The sequence below is a fragment of the Pelophylax lessonae genome (assembly GCF_965119305.1).
Source record: "Pelophylax lessonae genome assembly, chromosome: 2".
Lineage (NCBI taxonomy): Eukaryota > Metazoa > Chordata > Amphibia > Anura > Ranidae > Pelophylax > Pelophylax lessonae.
In genome coordinates, this window is record NC_138769.1 from 747,794,935 (window position 1) to 747,813,547 (window position 18,613).

The 18,613-nt window shown below is 45.0% G+C and overlaps 2 protein-coding genes and 1 pseudogene across 3 annotated transcripts in view; all 3 read right to left on the reverse strand.

Moving 5' to 3' along the window:
• The window catches only part of LOC309548375 (uncharacterized protein), a gene marked incomplete at both ends in the record, with an annotated part of 34,668 nt that overhangs the window by 12,066 nt on the left and 3,989 nt on the right, over nt 1-18,613 (reverse strand). The window contains 2 exons of the mRNA XM_082248313.1: nt 2,529-2,735; nt 2,816-3,043. Coding sequence (XP_082104439.1) covers nt 2,529-2,735; nt 2,816-3,043 — 435 coding nt within the window. The remainder of the gene's footprint in view (nt 1-2,528; nt 2,736-2,815; nt 3,044-18,613) is intronic.
• LOC309547877 lies at nt 103-1,863 on the reverse strand (annotated as a pseudogene). The gene is made up of 2 exons: nt 1,849-1,863; nt 103-1,195 (listed from the first exon to the last, which is right to left on the reverse strand). The product of its transcript is annotated as an uncharacterized misc_RNA (transcript).
• Nucleotides 14,750-18,257, reverse strand: LOC309547878 (uncharacterized protein; the record flags this gene model as incomplete). Its single annotated transcript, XM_082247879.1, has 2 exons — nt 14,750-15,661; nt 18,251-18,257. 2 exons carry the CDS (start codon nt 18,255-18,257, stop codon nt 14,880-14,882), a joined length of 789 nt encoding a protein of 262 aa, XP_082104005.1. The 3' UTR covers nt 14,750-14,879.

Genomic DNA, 18,613 nt, shown 5'->3' on the forward strand with positions numbered 1-18,613 from the left:
TTTATTTTTCTCATGCTATCAATGGCCAACACAGGACAACACTTCATCCATGTCTCTGGTGATCTCTGATCTCCTTATGAAGTTTTTCTTACATGATGAAGATCAACCATGGAGTATATTTGAGGTGTATATCAGGATGTCAATTAAGACAGGACTTCTTTGAAAAACATTTCCCGCACTGAGAACATAAATATGGCTTCTCCCCCTTTTGCGAGACCTTTGAAGTATAACAAGTTCTGATTTTTCTACAAAACATTTCCCACACTCAGAACACAAAAGTGGCTTTCCCCCCTGTGTGAGACCTCTGATGATGTTTGTAAAGAGTGGACTTCTGTGAAAAACATTTCCCACACTCAGAACAGGAATACGGCTTCTCCCCCGTGTGAGATCGCTGATGGCGGTACAGATTGAACTTCTGTGAAAAACATTTCCCACACTCAGAACAGGAATATGGCCTTTCTCCCGTGTGAGACCTTTTATGTTTGTAAAGACTGGAATGCGTTGAATAACATTTACCACAATCAAGACAGGAATACAGCTTCTCCCCTGTGTGAGACATTTGATGCACGACAAGTCCTGATTTTTGTACAAAACATTTCCCGCACTCAGGACATGAATGCGGCTTCTCGCCCACATGCATTCGCAGATGTCTGGAAAGATGTGACTTGTCTGAAAAACATTTCATACACTCAGGACAGGAATATGGTTTCTCCCCTGTGTGAGATTTCTGATGGCTGTAAAGGCTGAACTTTTGTGAAAAACATTTTCCGCACTCAGAACAGGAATATGGTTTTTCTCCCGTGTGAGATCTTTGATGATTGACAAGATATGATTTTGGTGCAAAACATTTCTCGCACTCAGGACATGAATACGGCTTCTCACCCACATGCATTCGCAGATGTCTGGAAAGATGTGACTTGTCTGAAAAACATTTCATACACTCAGGACAGGAATAAGGCTTCTCACCTGTGTGAGATCTTAAATGTACATTAAGATGGGATTTAAAATGGAAACCTTTCCCGCACTCAGTACAGGAAAACCTCTTATCTGTTGGAAGGGCGGAACCATCCCTTACAATCTGAGGTTCCTCCGAATAAGAGGAATACGATGGTCCCACACCGTCCCTCACAGTCTGAGGTTCCTCAGGATAAGAGGAATACGATGGTCCAGCACTGTCCCTTACAATCTGAGGTTCCTCCGAATAAGAGGAATACGATGGTCCCACACCGTCCCTCACAGTCTGAGGTTCCTCAGGATAAGAGGAATACGATGGTTCATCTACACTGTGTGGTGCCGGATGGACATTTGAGGTAGCCGGGTTTTCTCCTGGACTATACTGTGTGATGTCCTCATCTTCTACTTTACAGTCTGGAGACAAAGTGAGACAATCCTCTGAGGTTTTCCTCATCTCCCGTCCATCTACTAAAATAGAAATACAAAGATTATTACTAGACATCAGCAGATTGGTTCCCCTAAACCAGGAATCCGCCCACCTCTGGCAGCTTCGTCTCTGAGGAGCTTACAATTCCCCCCTTAAGGTAACTAGTAAATGGATCCTCTGCTCTCTTACCAGTTAATTTCTTTATTCATGGACCTTAGTCAGAGAGTGAGGAAACAACGAGAACTGTCTTTTATAGGAGTGACAGTGATGAGGGGATTATAGGACGAGTGTCCCCACCCCCTCTATCACTCATTGCCATCTTCCCAACACAAGAAGTTCTGCACTTCCTTATTTAGTCCATGATTTAGTCATAAATAACAGCGGGGCTGAGCCCCACCAGAGGTCAGAGAGTGAGGATGGGGGAGAACAACCAAGATTAAGACTGGACTGATCCTGTCCTGAGTTACTGACTCCTCCTTCATTATCACTTTCTGTTTAAGGTTCCAAAGTTGGAGGAAGTTATCACATTATTATCAACATGTAAAAGTCTGTCCTCCAATCAGATCATCAGATATAAAAATGTCTAGCTGGTGGAAAATGGGTGCAAAAGAAGCAATGCCTATGTAATGTGCAACTTGTTATATGGGATCTATATAGTATCAGAATGATGTAATATTCTCCATAAATCCAGTCTAGATACATGAATTGTGTCTTCAGCACAGAGAAGGAAGATTATCCGAGAGAAATACAGGAATACAGGACGGGGAACACAGCTCAGAAAAGTGACCAGGGTATTACAGGCTGATATCACCCAGTCCCCCCCTACTCTGGACCAATCAGTGAGCAGTATGGGTGGAGGAATGTATTTAGTGTTAATGACCCACCTGTGCTGATCTCTGTAGGAGTGTCCTCCTCTATAAATGTCCCCGTTATTCCATCCTCCTCCATAGACTGCTGATCATTCCTCACATACCTCTCTTCTTCTTCTGCTTTAACCTCAAATTCTATATCGATTGGATCTCCACTCTAAATCAAAAAATGAGAGAAAATATCATCTGTAAAATATAAGCTTTATTATTGTAATATAGCATAAAAAATCCACACATTGTGTCCACAAGTCCATATTCTAGATGCTCCATCCACCAACCTTGTAACAGTGAGGGATGGTGTGACCTTCCTGTGTGGAATCCCGGGAATACAGAGGACGGGGACATCTCTCTGTTGGGTCCCTGGTATTAGGTGGCTCCATCATATCCTTGTGTCCTTCTGAAAACTCCTCCATCACTCCATACTCCTCATCCTCCTCTTTATACTCTTCTTTAACAACAATATTATCATCCCTGAGGATTCCACTCTGAAAGATGTAATCAAAGATTAATTGTAACAAACATGCTGTGTATAAATCAGAACTACCAATAATTGTCACTCATCTACCTGATGATGGTGAGGGATGGTGTGACCTTCCTGTGTGGAATCCCGGGAATACAGAGGACGGGGACATCTCTCTGGGGGGTTTCTGTAGCTGGATGACTCCACCATGGTGTCCTGGTACAGATCTTTGTGTTCTTTTAGAAACTCTGACTCCTCCATCACCCCATCCTCATCATCCTCCTCTTTTATCTTTTCTTTAACCTCAACTTTAGAATCTCTCAGATTTCCACTCTGAATATATAATAAAAATGACATCAATGTAACAATGCAGATAATGTACAGATCCTAATAATACTATCAGTGATTGTTCCTCATCTACCTGATGATGGTGGGGGATGGTGTGATCTTCCTGTGTGGAATCCCGGGAATACAGAGGACGGGGACATCTCTCTGGTGGGTTCCCATTACTGGATCCATCTGTAGGAAACACACACACTGACTGAATACATTGTTTCTATGTGTTTATCAGATGATGGGGGATCTAGGTGGAGCCTCCGTACTGCTCTCTCCTTTACAATAAAGTCTCCTCTTACCCGGTGATGTGCGGGGCGGCTGATTTTCCATCATGACGTCCTTGTAGAGATCCTTGTGTCCTTCTAAATACTCCCACTCCTCCATGGAGAAATAGACAGTGACATCCTGACACCTTATAGGAACCTGACACACACAATGATACAGTCACCATCCAGACACATCCCTTGTCTGTTACTGGATAATGTCCCAGAATTCCCAGCACCGCTCACCTCTCCTCCATGATCTCTCTGGTGACTTCTAGAATCTTCTTTGTATTTCTCTATTCTATCAGGGAGGGAGGTGGAGGCAATGTGATGGTCATGTGATCTCCAGACTTCACAGGTGGAAAACTCTAGATCTGAACACAAATAGTAAAATCACATTAAATTCCCAGAATCCTCCTCACCTCACCATTCAGGTTTCCACTTGATTAAAGCCCCACCTCAGACTGAGGTATAATTTACCCCCACAGGACCCCCACACTGCGCGGGGTAAAAGCTTGTTGCAGGCATTCTGACATCATTACATACAATGCAGGACCAACAGACCCACTTTGCTAATGAGAATGCCAAGGGTCCGCCCACATCCTAAGAGCATGAGAAAAAAAAGACAGATGAAGGGACATGGGGGAGGAGCTGTGAGGACAGTATGATGTCATAGGACATATAGACTCTGGATGGAGGGACATTTAGATGGGAAGATTTGAGGGGTCCTCTATATGAGGATCCGGTGCTAACCAAATCATTTTTCACGGGTGCCTCCCACTTCTCCTAAAATGAAGAGTGAACTTTACCATACAGAGATCTGTCAGGAGTGTGAAAGTAATCTCTCATGTGATCAGGTGACGTGCGGAGGAAAGGAGTGTAAATAGCAGACAATTTTCTCCAGAGCTCCTAATGGTGGGGATGGATTTTGCTGCATGCTGGTGCCAAGTTTCCACCCCCCCAGGGTCACTGCAGGTGTGGAGAAAAGCTGTGTAAGAGGATATGGAGGAGAGATGAGGAGGAGATCCAGGAATCAGGATAAAGGTCAGGACAAGCAACAGACGAGCGCATCCAAGAGATGAAGCCGGGGTCACTACACAGAAAATCAATCCAAGGAAACAACAGGCAGGACGAGGAATAGCAAGAAGGAGCTCAGAGACAAATGAGAATATTGCTCAGCCAATGGGAGATTATCTCAGCATGACTTAAATAATGAAGGAGATGAGGGGGAGGGGAGGTGACCATAGATACATGGAAATTCAGCTGGTTCAGCAGGGATCGGTCACATTTCTATCCATGTGTGGTCACTGCCGGATAAAAGTCACTCGATCAGCGGCTGCAGCCAATAGCTTCATCACTGATTTGTGTATTCTGAGAGCGGAGGAGTGCCCCCCATTGTCAGAATACAATAGTGCAGCCAATAGCTTCATCACTGATCTGTGTATTCTGAGAGCAGAGAAGCGCCCCCCATTGTCAGAATACAATAGTGCAGCAGGGAGGATTCCCCCATCCCCCTCCAATGTGTGGATGAGGGAATCTCTTCAATTTTTTCACTTATCCCGCTGGCTGAACGATAAAAATGAACCATGTATGGCCAGCTTTGAAAGCAAGATATAATATTCATCAACTGATCCCCCTGATCATTAACCCTGGGGTTAATCTATGTATTACCTCCTCTGCCGCCAGATCCTGCATTGTCTTCTCTCTCCGTCCTACCAAATGGAATGTCCTTCCTGAATCTGACATCACTTCCTGTCTGTATTCCATAAAGACTTCCTGTCTGGGTAGAAGTGAGATCACCACCTTGTGGAGCTCAGAGGAACTGCAGCCCTGAGAACCGTCTGGTAGTGTGAACACGGCCTTGTGCTGTGTGTGTGTATGTACTGTATATCCTTCCCCTTTCTCTCCTCCCTGAGTGTGTATGAAGAGGCGGAGCTCCTGCTGGAACAGCGGTCGGAGGAGGAAGCCGAGTCTAGGAGGGAGACTGACAGAAAGCGCAGCAGACTTGCAGGAGTGAGCGAGGAGGATCCAGTTCCTTTGCCATCGGAGGTGAGGAGAATGTGAAGGATGTTTGTGACTCTGGTAGCTGAAAAGCTGGGAGTCATATTGCTCTGGTGAGTGGGGAAGCACTACTAAGGGGGCGCCCTCACCATCACGTGTGTAAGAGGTGGAAGAAGGTGTGGCTACACTACAGCTGGCACAGTTTGGAGCACGGAGCACTTTCACACCTTATCAACTTTTTATTAAGTTGTGAACTTTTTTGGAACAACAGAACTTCATTGAAGTAGATGCAAAGTGGAAGCAATGGACTTGCAGAGAAAACTATATTAGGCAAAAAATATTGCATATTTAGATGAATTTGCACAGGTTTTTATTTTAAAGAAAATATTATAAGATTAACGAAGTAGGAGCTAAGTGGAAGCAGTGGATCTGCAGGGAACAGCATCTTGAGCACAAAGCACTTTATGTTGTATATTAATTTGCACATGGATCAGTTTACTTTATTTATTGATAAACCCCATAAGATGAATGAAGTAGGTGTAAATCTAGACCTAGGGAACACAAGGGAGGTGGAGTGGGAATCCTCCTATCCTCACAGAGCACCTTCCAGGTTCTTCCTCTCCTCCCTCTCATCATTGGAAGCTCACTGTATACGTCTATTTTCTCCAATCTCCTCTAGAATTGCTGTGATCTATCGGCCCGCTGGACCGTTATAACCTTTCATTGATGACTTCTCTGCCTGGCTGCCCTACTTTCTCTCTTCTGAAATCCCCACAATCATTCTCAGAGACTTCATCATCCCTGTTACTACGAACACTTCTGCTACTTCCAAACTTCTCAGTCTAACCTCCTCATTTGGCCTGAAGAAATGGATACACAATGGATAGAGACTTCTACTCACTCTGGTGACAACACCCTCAGCCTTGTATTCTCCCAACGATGCACTCCATGCATCCTCTCCAACAATCCTCTCCCTCCCTCTAAACACCACTAGGGATGGTTGAACGGTTTGGGCTGAGGATAACTTCACCGATCACCTGAATTTTCTGTGCGCTCGGTGTTTTCATTTTTTTACTATTTACATCTCGCCGAGCACACAGTCAATAGGTTGTTAGGAAGCGAGACCGGGAAGCCGGCCACTGCGTCCTTAACAACGAATGAGTTATGAGCTGTCAGTGGGCTTCCCCGCTTACAGCAGAATGTAAAAAACAAAAAATTGCCAGCAAGATAAAAATCAGGGAAAAATCGGCATGGGGTCCCCCAAAATCCATACCAGGCCCTTTGGGTCTGGCATGAATTTTAAGGGGAAATCCATGCCAAAATGTAAAAAACCAAATGGCATGAGGTCCCCCCAAAATCTATACCTCACCCTTATCCGAGCATGCAGCCTGGCAGGCCAGGAATGGTGGGGGGATGAGTGAGCGCCCCCCCCCCCCCAAATCATACCAGGCCACATGCCCTCAACATTGGGGGTTATATGGGGCAGGTTGGGCTCGCCCCTTCCCCCCAAAGCACCTTGTTCCTATGTTGATGGGGACAAGGGCCTCTTCCCCACAACCTTGGCCTGTGGTTGTGGGGGTCTGCAGGCAAGGGACTTATCAGAATCATGAAGCCCCCTTTAACAAGGGGGCCCCCAGATCCTGCCCCTCTATGTGAATGAGTTTGGGGTACATTGTAAGAATTAATGAGGCTATGAGCATGTTTTTCACATTTCCTTTCATAAAAAATAAAAAACAATGTCCCCCGATGTAGATTAATCGTCATTCACAACGCCCAGTGCACATCTGGACCCCTCCCAAAAAAAAACTCCACCCTCAAAGGGATGACAGTCTGACAGTTCTTAAAAAGGTAAGGAGCAGGGCCACCTGGTGACATCATCTGGTAGCCCACCCCCTTGTGATGTAACTGACTGGTTGCATGCTGGATCGGTGACATCATAAGGGGCAGGGCCACCAGGTGGCTCTGCCCATTACCTATTTAAAAACTGTCACCCAGCGGAGCAGGCATTCGACAGTCAGCCTTTCTCGTGGGTGGAGAGTTTTTTTTTTCTTTTTTGGTTTTGGGTCGGCGGTGCAGCGGTCGTTGTGATTGATGATGGATCTACATCAGGGACATTGTTTTTTTATTTTATTTTTTTAATAAAGGAACTGTCCAAATCTGGCTCGTGTCTTTATTTTGACACTTTTTTTGGTAAATGAGGGCCAGGATCTGGGGGCCCCCTTTTTCGAGGGGGCTTCCAGATTCCGATAAGCCCCCTGCAGACCCCCCTGCCCCAAAGCACCCCCCATGTTGAGGGCATGTTGCCTGGTATGGTTTGGGGGGCACTCGCTTGTCCTCACCCCTGTCCTGGCCTGCCAGGCTATGTGCTTGGATAAGGGTCTGGTGTGGATTTTTGGGGGGAAGATACGCCATTTAAAAAAAAAAATAAAATTATCATGGGGTTTCCCCTCAAAATCTATACCAAACCCTTATCCAAGCATGCAGCCTTTTTTGGGCCTGGTATGGATGGGGCCTGGTGTAGACGGTGGGGACCCCGCGCTGTTTATTTCCCCTTTTTTTTTTTTTGCCAACAATAATTTTTTTTACATTCAGCTGTCTGCGGGGAAGCCTGCTGACAGCTGATGACTCATTTGTCGTTAAGGACGCCGTGGCCAGTTTCCCGGCCTCACTTCTTAACAACCTATTGACTGTGCACTCGGCCGGATGTAAATAGTAAAATAAATAGAAGAAACGCAGAGCACACAGAAAATTTGGGTGTTTGGTGAACACCTGAAGCGGCCATTTTGGGCTGAAGTTATCCTCAGTCCAAACCGCTCGCCCATCCCTAGTGGTGTTTAGAGAGAGGGAGAGGATTGTTGGAGAGGTTGCATGGAGTGCATAGGTGGGAGAATACAAGGCAGAGGGTGTTGCCACCAGAGTGAGTAGAAGCCTCTATCCATTGTGTATCCACTGCTTTAGGCCAAATGAGGAGGATGGACTAAAATATTTAGAAGTAACAGAAGTGTTTGTAGTAACAGGGATGTTGAAGTTACCGAGAATGATTGTGGGGATTTCAAAGGGCCTGGTATGGACCGAGGGGGGACCCCCACATTGTTTTTTTTTTTTAATTATTTCTATTGCAATGGCCGGGAAAATCAATTTAAATGTAATTTTTTTCTTTATAAATGTCAGTTTTGCTGCAGCAGGTTCTATACACAGTACAGATACTCCACTTTACAGGCAGACTAAGGGGACTCCCCAGGCACTATATTTAAAGGAATTTTTATTTTTATTTTCATTGTAAGCATTAATTAAAATCACTGCTCCTTTAAAAACAATATTTTGTAAAAAAATAAATAAATAAATAATTAAAAAAATAATAATTGCATTGATAGTATCAAACATGAAAAAAAAAGAAAAACACGCACACAGAAATTTCTGGTGTTGGGCGAACACCCAAACAGACGATGTTCAAGCCAAACTTATGACCGTCCCAAACCATTTGCCCATCCCTATTCCCTGGTTATCTCTCGCCTCGACCACTGCAACTCCCTCCTCATTGTCTTACCTTTACATAGGCTATACCCCCTTCAGTCCCTCATGAATTTTGCTGCCAGACTCCTCCACCTTACAAACCACTTAGTATCTGCTACCCCTCTCTGCCAATCCCTTCATTGGCTGCCACTCACCCAACAAATTTAAATAACAATTACTAACGGTAACTTACAAAGTCATTCACAACTCGCCCCCAGCAATACCACTAAAATGGTCTCAATATGCCAACCAAATCATCCTCTTTGATCCTCCCAATATCTTCTGCTTTCTAGTTCCTTTGACACCTCCTCCCACCTCCAGGACTTCTCCCGAGTCTCTCCTATCCTGTGGAACTCTCTACTCCAATCTGTCTATCTCCTACTCTATCCACCTTTAGGTGTTGCTTGAAAACTCATCTCTTCAGAGAAGCCTATTCTGCCCCCACCTAACAAATGCACTTTTATTTTCTCCATCTGCCCATGCCCCACAGTTATTACCTTTTGTATCACTTGACCCTCCCTCCTAGATTGTAAGCTCTAAAGAGCAGGACCCTCCGATTCCTCCTGTATTGAATTTTATTGTAATTGTACTGTTTGCCCTAACATTGTAGAGCCTGCGCAAACTGTTTGCGCTTTATAAATCCTGTATAATAATAATTATATATGACTGCCTAGTCCAGCCTTTCTCAGCCAGGGTTCCTCCAAAGGTTCCTAGGGGTTTCTTGTCACTTCCTTGGGCTGTATATGGAAGTGTCACCTACCAGCCGTTTCTGGATACTGAAGCTTGTTATAATTGCACGACACACACAATGTTTTTCGTTCAATATATTTTTTATCCTAATTTTAATTTTAACAAGAGTGCAAAAAAAAAAAAATGAATAAAGTGGCAAAGGAAGAAATCCAATTGATCGGGAAAATGACTTGTCTGGAATGTGGAGGCGGAGTCGGTAATAATTTGTGTACAATACAATACACAACGTGTTACATTATTATAACAAAGTATTGTAGAAAAGATCACACCATAGAAAATGGGGGAAAGGAGAAAATAAACCCGGATATGAAGGTGACATTTGTGTACGAGGAACACCTTAACAATTACCACCATTTTATTCTCCAGGGCCTCTGCTTTCAGAAAATATATGCTTGGGGGTTTTATCTAATCTTCAGGCCCAAAATCTGCATTTTACCATGTGTGCAAAAAGAATTAAAAAACAGCTCTGGTATTTATGTCCTTCAATGTGTACTGTACTCATAAATACATGGGTATGATCTCAGGGATTTGTATGACCCCCCCCTCCCCAACATAGGAAACTAAGGGGTCTATGCAAAGAATATGTTGGGAGAGTGTAACAAGTATGCATACCTCCCAACAGTCCCAGATTGGGCGGGACTGTCCCGCATTTATACTTCTGTCCTGCAGTCCCGCTGTACAAGGGCATTGTCCCGCATCACTACATTTGTTAATTTAAATAGTAACTTCCAGTGCAAGTGTGAACATGGAGCAGAACCAGAGACTGGCCGATAAACCCCCTGGATGTGCTCTGTGAGGCTGCAGAGCGTGCAGCTGTCAAATTCAAGCTGTGATGTTGGGATGGGCGGGACTTCTACCCAGGCCCGCCCCTTTGTCAAGCAACCAGCGTATGGGGAAACAGCCGGCAATTAAACATTGCTGGCGGGAAAAGATGCCAAGGTTTAGAATCCATTCACTCAAATACTGTACCCAGAGGTTTCCCAGCCTTGTGGTACTAGCCCTGCACTCACAGCCCGGCTTCTGCAGTTAAAAGTGAAAGTAAAGGCCCGTACACACGTACCGATCGTCGGCATACAAACGTCGGTGGACGAAGGATCTGCCGATTGTACGCGTGTTAGTATGGTGCCTCCGACAGATGTCTGCGCACAATCCGCGGACAAAAGTCTTTCTTGCAAACATGAAAATTTTTGTCTGCGGACACCAGAACGGACGATTGTTCGCCTGTCAGTACAGAATTCGGCCGACAGACCGCAGATTTGCAAGACTGGGCATGCTCAGAAAATTAAAAACACAGGGAAAGTTAACCATTACATGACATCACTTCTGCAGTCAGCTGAAGTCTGCAGACAAAATTCTTGTGCTGTCCTTGTGCTGTCTTTGCACTTTTCAACAGACACCGACATCCCGGGGAGAAAAGAGGAACATTTGTATGCCGACCATCGGTACGTGTGTACGGGGCTTAAGATTTCTCCCACGTTCTGCGCTGCACTTAGAAGCAGAATAAGTGCTGCTGGTCTGACTGAGTGAAGCCTGTCCAAGAGCAAGAGAGGGGTGAGCTGCACTGCAATCCTTATCTCCTTCCTGCTCCGGGAGTTTGGGAGCTGAAAATGAGGTGAGAGTGCAGTGAAAAGGAAAACAAAGCTGTGACAGCCAGCTACAGAAATGTGCTTTTACAAAGGTAACAATGTGGAAGATGATAGAGTTTTTTTTTTGGGGGGGGGTTAGAGGAGTGTGTTTGTACATGTGTGTGTGTTGTGCATGTGTGGTTTGTGTGTGTTTGTACGTGTGTGGTTTGTGCACGTGGTTTGTGTGTGTGTTTGTATGTGTGTGTGTGTTGTGCATGTGTGTGTTTGTACGTGTGTGTGTCTGTGCATGTGGTTTGTGTGTGTTTGTTCATGTGTGTGTTTGTACATGTGTGTGTCTGTGCATGTGGTTTGTGTGTGTTTGTACATGTGTGTGTGTTTTGTACATGTGGTTTGTGCACGTGGTGTGTGTGTTTGTACGTGTGTGTGTGTGTGTATGTTTATACATGTGTGTTTGTGCGTGTGTGTGTGTTTGTATGTGTGTGTTGTACATGTGGTTTGTGCATGTGTGTTTGTACATGTGTGTGTTTGTGTGTGTGTGTAGAGGTTATAGCTGACAAGAGGTGCAATAGTGAGATACGAATAGATGAATAGACTTTGTACCTACCGCTCTCTTGAACCCTGCACCTTGTGCATAAGGGTCCTTTCACATGGGGCGGACCGTATTTTGATCCGCTTCGGCTTTTTTTTTTTACGGACATGGATGACACTTGTGTCATCCGGTCCGTATGTCCGTTTATCATCCCATCCATTTGCGGATGATAAACAGAAATAATGTATGTCAATGGGATTGCGGATGTCAGCGGATGACACCACTGACATCCGTTTTTGCATCCGTTCCGTTTTTTTAAACGGAAGAAAAATAGGATTCTGTTCCGTTCAAAAAAACGGAACTGATCAGAAAGGACGCAAATCGGATGTCAGCGGATGGTCATCCGCTGACATCCGCAATCCCATTGACTTACATTATCTCCGTTTATCATCCGCAAACGGATGGGATGAAAAACGGACATATGGACCGTCCGTGTGAAAGGACCCTTACTTACTTTAGAACCCACCTTCCTGTACATAACACACTCCAGAATTCTGCACTCTGTACATAATGCATTACAAAACCCTGCACCCTGTGCATAGCATGCTCAAGAGCCCTGCACTTTGCACATAGCACACTCCAGTATCTACCTTCCTGTACAAAATGCACTTCAGAACCCTGCACTCTGTACCTAACACGATCATAAACCTTACACCCTGTGCATAACGCACTTCAGAACCTCACACTCTGTTTCTAACACGCTTCTAAACCCTGCACTCTGTACCTAGCACTCTCCTGAACCCTGCGCATAAGGCACTCCAGAACCCTGCACGCTGGTCATTCTGCATTAAAGGGGTCACACTGGTCATTCTGCATTAAAGGGGTCACGCTGGTCATTCTGCATTAAGGGGTCACACAGGTCATTCTGCATTAAAGGGGTCACGCTGGTCATTCTGCATTAAGGGGTCACGCTGGTCATTCTGCATTAAGGGGTCACGCTGGTCATTCTGCATTAAGGGGTCACGCTGGTCATTTTGCATTGAAAGGGGGCACGCTGGTCATTTTGCATTGAAAGGGGGCATGCTGGTCTCTCTGCATTGAAAGGCGGCACACTGGTCTCTCTGCATTGAAAGGGGGTACGCTGGTCTCTCTGCATTGAAAGGGGGCACGCTGGTCTCTCTGCATTGAAAGGGGGCACGCTGGTCTCTCTGCATTGAAAGGAGGCACGCTGGTCTCTCTGCATTGACAGGGGGCACGCTGGTCTCTCTGCATTGACAGGGGGCACGATGATCTTTCTGCATTCAAGGGGGGCACGCTGGTCATTCTGCATTGAAAAGGGGGCACGCTGGTCTCTCTGCATTGAAAGGGGGGCACGGCATGCTGGTCACTCTGCATTGAAGGGGACACACTCTACCTTGATTACTGAAGGCCCCTTTCACACTTTTGTGACCTCAAAGTCACGCAATTTTTAACAGCGTTTTTTGCCGCAAAGCAATGCCTATTACATTTTTCTGTTTGCGCCCCCCAAAAGGGGGCATTTGGGTTGGATGGAGCTGGGGGCATTTAGGGTGGATGGAGCTGGGGTGGGCATATGGGGTGAATGGAGCTGGATGGGGGGGTGGATGGAGCTGGGATGGACATTTGGAATATTTGGAGGTTGGATGGGTGTTTGGGATAGATAGTGCTAGGGTGGGCATTTGGGGTGGATGGAGCTAGGGTGGGCATTTGAGGTGGATAGAGCTGCTGGGGGCATTTGGGGTGTATGGGGGGGGGGGGGGGGTGTATGGAGCTGAGTGGGCATTTGGGGTGTATAGAGCTGGGGGGGGGGGGGTGGATGGTGCAGAGTCCGACCCCTGCATTCTGTACGTTACATACTCCTGTCTCCTGCATTCTGTACATTACATACTCCTGTCTCCTGCATTCTGTACATTACATACTCCTGTCTCCTGCATTCTGTACATTACATACTCCTGCATTTTGTACATTACACTCTCCTGCACTATATACACTATACTGTACATTATATACTTCTCACCAAATTCTTCATTGTCTCAACAGTTGCTGGTTGCTATGCAGTCTCTGACTATTTTAATGAAGTTCTTCTTTAAGGTAGGCTGAGCAATCAAAGCATATTTTATAAGTACTAGGAAGTCTAGGTTTTGTTTACCCTATCCCTTAAGCCCCTCCCACTGCTAAGCAATTGGCCACACCCACACTTCTGGCCGTATTCTAATAAACACAGTGATTTCCTATAATCGTCAGCTCCAACTAGTGGCCATAATGAGGTATTAGTTCCAAAATACCTCAATCAGGAAAAATAGTTTAATACCACATTATGGCCACTAGATGGACCCAATGATCAGAGGAAATCACTGAATGAAATAAAATAACACCAACATTTGTCATATTTGTTCATCTATTTTATAAAAACTAAACATAACACATAATATCTCCCTTCAAAGGGAAAACAGAAATTATTTACAGAAAATCAAACAGTATAAAAATTTTCCAACCAATAACCTCCACCCAGACAAGATATGTAGAAATATAAAGACAAGCGGTGTTACCTCTCGTGCCGCACTGTGCCAAGCCACCCAAACCCACACAGGAGCAAAGGAAAGAAGTTCTCACCTAGTTTACCTCCGAGTTCTCCTTCCCTCCTGTTGGGGGATGGGAGGTTGGACTGAAGACAGAGAGACACGCTTCGGGGTCACCACTGGTAAGTAGAGCCTTGAAATGAAGGACATCAACTTCAGAATTTCTGTCTTGTCTGTGTAAAGTTTACTGATAAAGATATATGGGATCTCACAACTTTTAACTCTTTAACCCGCTATATCATTATCAGTAACCGTCACACAGACACGCAAGACATTCTGAAGGTGATTCCTTCATTTCACGGCTCTACTTACCACTCTACACCCCAACATTTACTCAGCCAATGAAAAGCCAACACGGTACAACACTTCATCCATGTCTTTGGTGATCTCTGACCTCCTTATCAACGGTTTCTTACATCATGAAGATCAGACATGGAGTATATCTGAGGTGTATATCAGGTGTGCTTCTTCCCCACATGTCCAGCAACATTCATATAGAAGACATTTCCCGCACTTAGGGCACTAATACACCTTGAGGGTTGTGTGGGAGATCGGATGTACAGGAAGACAGGACTTCAGTGAGGAACAATTCCCTCACTCAGGACAGGAAAGTGGCTTCTCCCCTGTGTGAGTTCTCTGATGTGTGTAAAGATGGGGCTTCTGTGAAAAACATTTACCACACTCAGGACAGGAATACGGCTTCTCCCCCGTGTGAGATCTCTGATGTGTGTGAAGATTGGACTTCAGTGAAAAACATTTCCCACACTCAGGACAGGAATACGGCTTCTCCCCCGTGTGAGATCTCTGATGTGTGTAAAGATGATACTTATGTGAAAAACTTTTCCCACACTCAGAACAGGAAAACGGCTTCTCCCCCGTGTGAGATCTCTGATGTCTGTAAAGATGGGACTTCACTAAAAAACATTTCCCACACTCAGGACAGGAAAGTGGCTTCTCCCCCGTGTGAGATCTCTGATGTCTGTAAAGATGGGACTTATCTGAAAAACATTTCCCACACTCAGGACAGGAAAACGGCTTCTCCCCCGTGTGAGATCTCTGATGTGTGTGAAGCATAGACTTCCGTGAAAAACATTTCCCACACTCAGGACAGGAATGTGGCTTCTCTCCCGTGTGGGATCTCTGATGTATGTGAAGATGAGACTTCAGTAAAAAACATTTTCTGCACTCAGGACAGGAATACGGCTTCTCCCCTGTGTGAGATCTCTGATGTATGTAAAGATCATACTTCCGTGAAAAAGATTTCCCGCACTCAGAACAGGAAAATGGCTTCTCCCCCATGTGAGATCTTTTATGCACATAAAGACCATATCTAGAACGGAAACCTTTCCCGCACTCAGGACAGGAAAACCTCTTATCTGTTGGAAGGACGGCACCGTCCCTCACAGTCTGAGGTTCCTCAGGATAAGAGGAATACGATGGTCCATCTACACTGTGTGGTGCCGGATGGACATTTGAGGTAGCGGGGTTTTCTCCTGGACTATACTTTGTGATGTCCTCATCTTCTACTTTACAGTCTGGAGACAAAGTGAGACAATCCTCTGAGGTTTTCCTCATCTCCCGTCCATCTACTAAAATAGAAATAAAAAGATTATTACTAGACATCAGCAGATTGGTTCCCCTAAACCAGGACTCCGCCCACATCAGGCAGCTTTGTCTCTGAGGATCTTACAATTCCCCCCTCAAGGTAACTAGTAAATGGTAGAGGGTTACTAGGTGACTCAGGAGCCACACATTCAGTCAGGACCTGTTGTATGATGGTAAATGGCAGTCTCAGTCTAGACATACGCCAGGTCACTCCTTGATGTGTGGGACACCTACTCACTATCTACCATTGCCTGTGACTAGTAAATGGGTCCTCTGATCTCCTACCAGTTCATTTCTTTATTCATGGACCTTAGTCAGAGAGTGAGGAAACAACGAGAACTGTCTTTTATAGGAGTGACAGTGATGAGGGGATTATAGGACGAGTGTCCCCTCCCCCTCTATCACTCATTGCCATCTTCCCAACACAAGAAGTCACGCACTATCTTATTTAGTCCATGATTTAGTCATGAATAACAGCGGGGGCTGAGACCCACCAGAGGTCAGAGAGTGAGGATGGGGGAGAACAACCAAGATGAAGACTGGAATGATCTTGAAGACCACCATCATTGGGTTACTGACTCCTCCCTCTTGATCACTTTCTGTTTAAGTGTCCAAAGTTGGAGGATGTTATCACATTATTATTATCACCATGTAAAAGTCTGTGCTCCAATCAAATCATCAGATATAAAATGTCCAGCTGGTAGAGAACGGGTGCAAAAGAAGCAAGGCCTATTTCATATACAACAGAGTATATAGTGCAGGGGTCAGGAGTATGTAATGTACAACATAGAGTATATAGTGCAGGGGTCAGGAGTTTGTAATGTACAACATAGAGTATATAGTGCAGGAGTCAGGAGAATGTAATGTACAACAGAGTATATAGAGCAGGGTTCAGGGGTATGTAATGTACAACATAGAGTATATAGTGCAGGGGTATGTAATGTACAACATAGAGTATATAGTGCAGGGGTCAGGTGTATGTAATGTACAACATAGAGTATATAGTGCAGGGGTCAGGAGAATGTAATGTACAGCATATGGTATATAGTGCAGGGGTGAGGAGTATGTAATGTACAACATAAGAGTATATAGTGCAGGGGTCAGGAGTATGTAATGTACAACATAGAGTATATAGTGCAGGGGTCAGGAGTATGCAATGTACAACAGAGTATATAGTGCAGGGGTCAGGAGTATGTAATGTACAACATAGAGTATATAGTGCAGGGGTCAGGAGTATGTAATGTACAACATAGAGTATACAGTGCAGGGTCAGGAGTATGTAATGTGTAATATGAATGTAGAATCCCTCTGACATACAAAAGACAGGATAGGACCTCCAGAGGCCAGGGGCGGGCTAGCATTCCACCCAGGGCTGAATCCATGGCATAAATACCGGGACCAAGAAAGGATATTGGGCGCCAGTCACTTTTGTCTTTTTAAAGTGGTTCAGGAGGTGAGGGTTGGGGGTTTCAGATACCATGGCAGATCACTTATAGACTCTGCAGATCAAGATCTACTCTCACAGTGTCAGAACCTATAAGCCGACTGAGTAACACTGTAAGCACATTCCCAAATTTCAGTGCGTCCTCCAAGTGAGTCCCCAGGCACTCCTTATAGACCGGCCTTCTTTGTGGCTCTCTCCAGCAAGGGGCCTTCCCTGGGTCTCCTCCTTGGCACAGCTTCCTCCAGACCAGGCAGGACAGCTTCACAACCACTTCAGCACATGTTAGGCCCAAAATAGGCCAATGGACCTAACAGCAGAGCTCCATCCAGCAGCCCCTCCCTACACCTCATCCCAGGGGAATAGAGCGAGCACATGGCCTGTCCCAAATATTTATTTCCTCCCCCAGCATGCACCAGTAACATAAACCTCCTACTGCATTGGCTGACAGAAATATAAATATTATTAATGTAAGACATTAAACCCAAAGAAAATATTTATTATATTGCAGCTTATCGATTCTTAGATTTGATGTTAGTTTTCCTTTTTAGGATTTCTTATATGTTCATCTGGTGATCTAGCCAGTAAGTCTGTTCTATAAAAGCTCCAACTATAAAGCAGAATGTATCAGTTACTGGGATGGGGCAGACCATTTACCACTGACAGGGGTGCTTACAATGATCAGCTTTTATTTATTCTTGTAAAACCTTCATCCCAAAGGAAAAAACGTTTGCTGTAACTGATTATAAAGTGTGAGATGGAGTTAGGCTTTAATTTGTTACAGTTTTTAAATCAGATAATACATCTAACACTCCCCTCCCCCCAGACTGATAATGCTGCGGTCTCCAGACTTAGAGAAAAACCAGGCGAAAAACTGAACAATCGGTCTGAGCTAAGTACAGCCCAGCCAAAAACTAACCTGACATAGTAGCCCCTATTTAGGACAAGCTGTAACTTCAGATCCCCGTCCCCTTTTTTCTGACTGCTCAGACAAACTGTCTAAATTCTGGACTTTGTAAAGAGAGGAATGCAGATAAAGGGGTACAACTTATGTAGGAGGATTTGTTTCATCTCTGTGTATCACATGAGGCCAGTCACTTCACTGGGTATATGGAGGGTTTACACCCACTCTAAATGTTTACATGAGACAAGTTGCAGAGATCCCAAACCGCTGCCTCCCATCTCCTGAGACTGCACTCAGTGACTTGGGTGTGAGACTATACAGACATATCCCTCCACCCGGCACAGCCAGCAAATAACAGAGCAAGTAATCCCGGGAGAA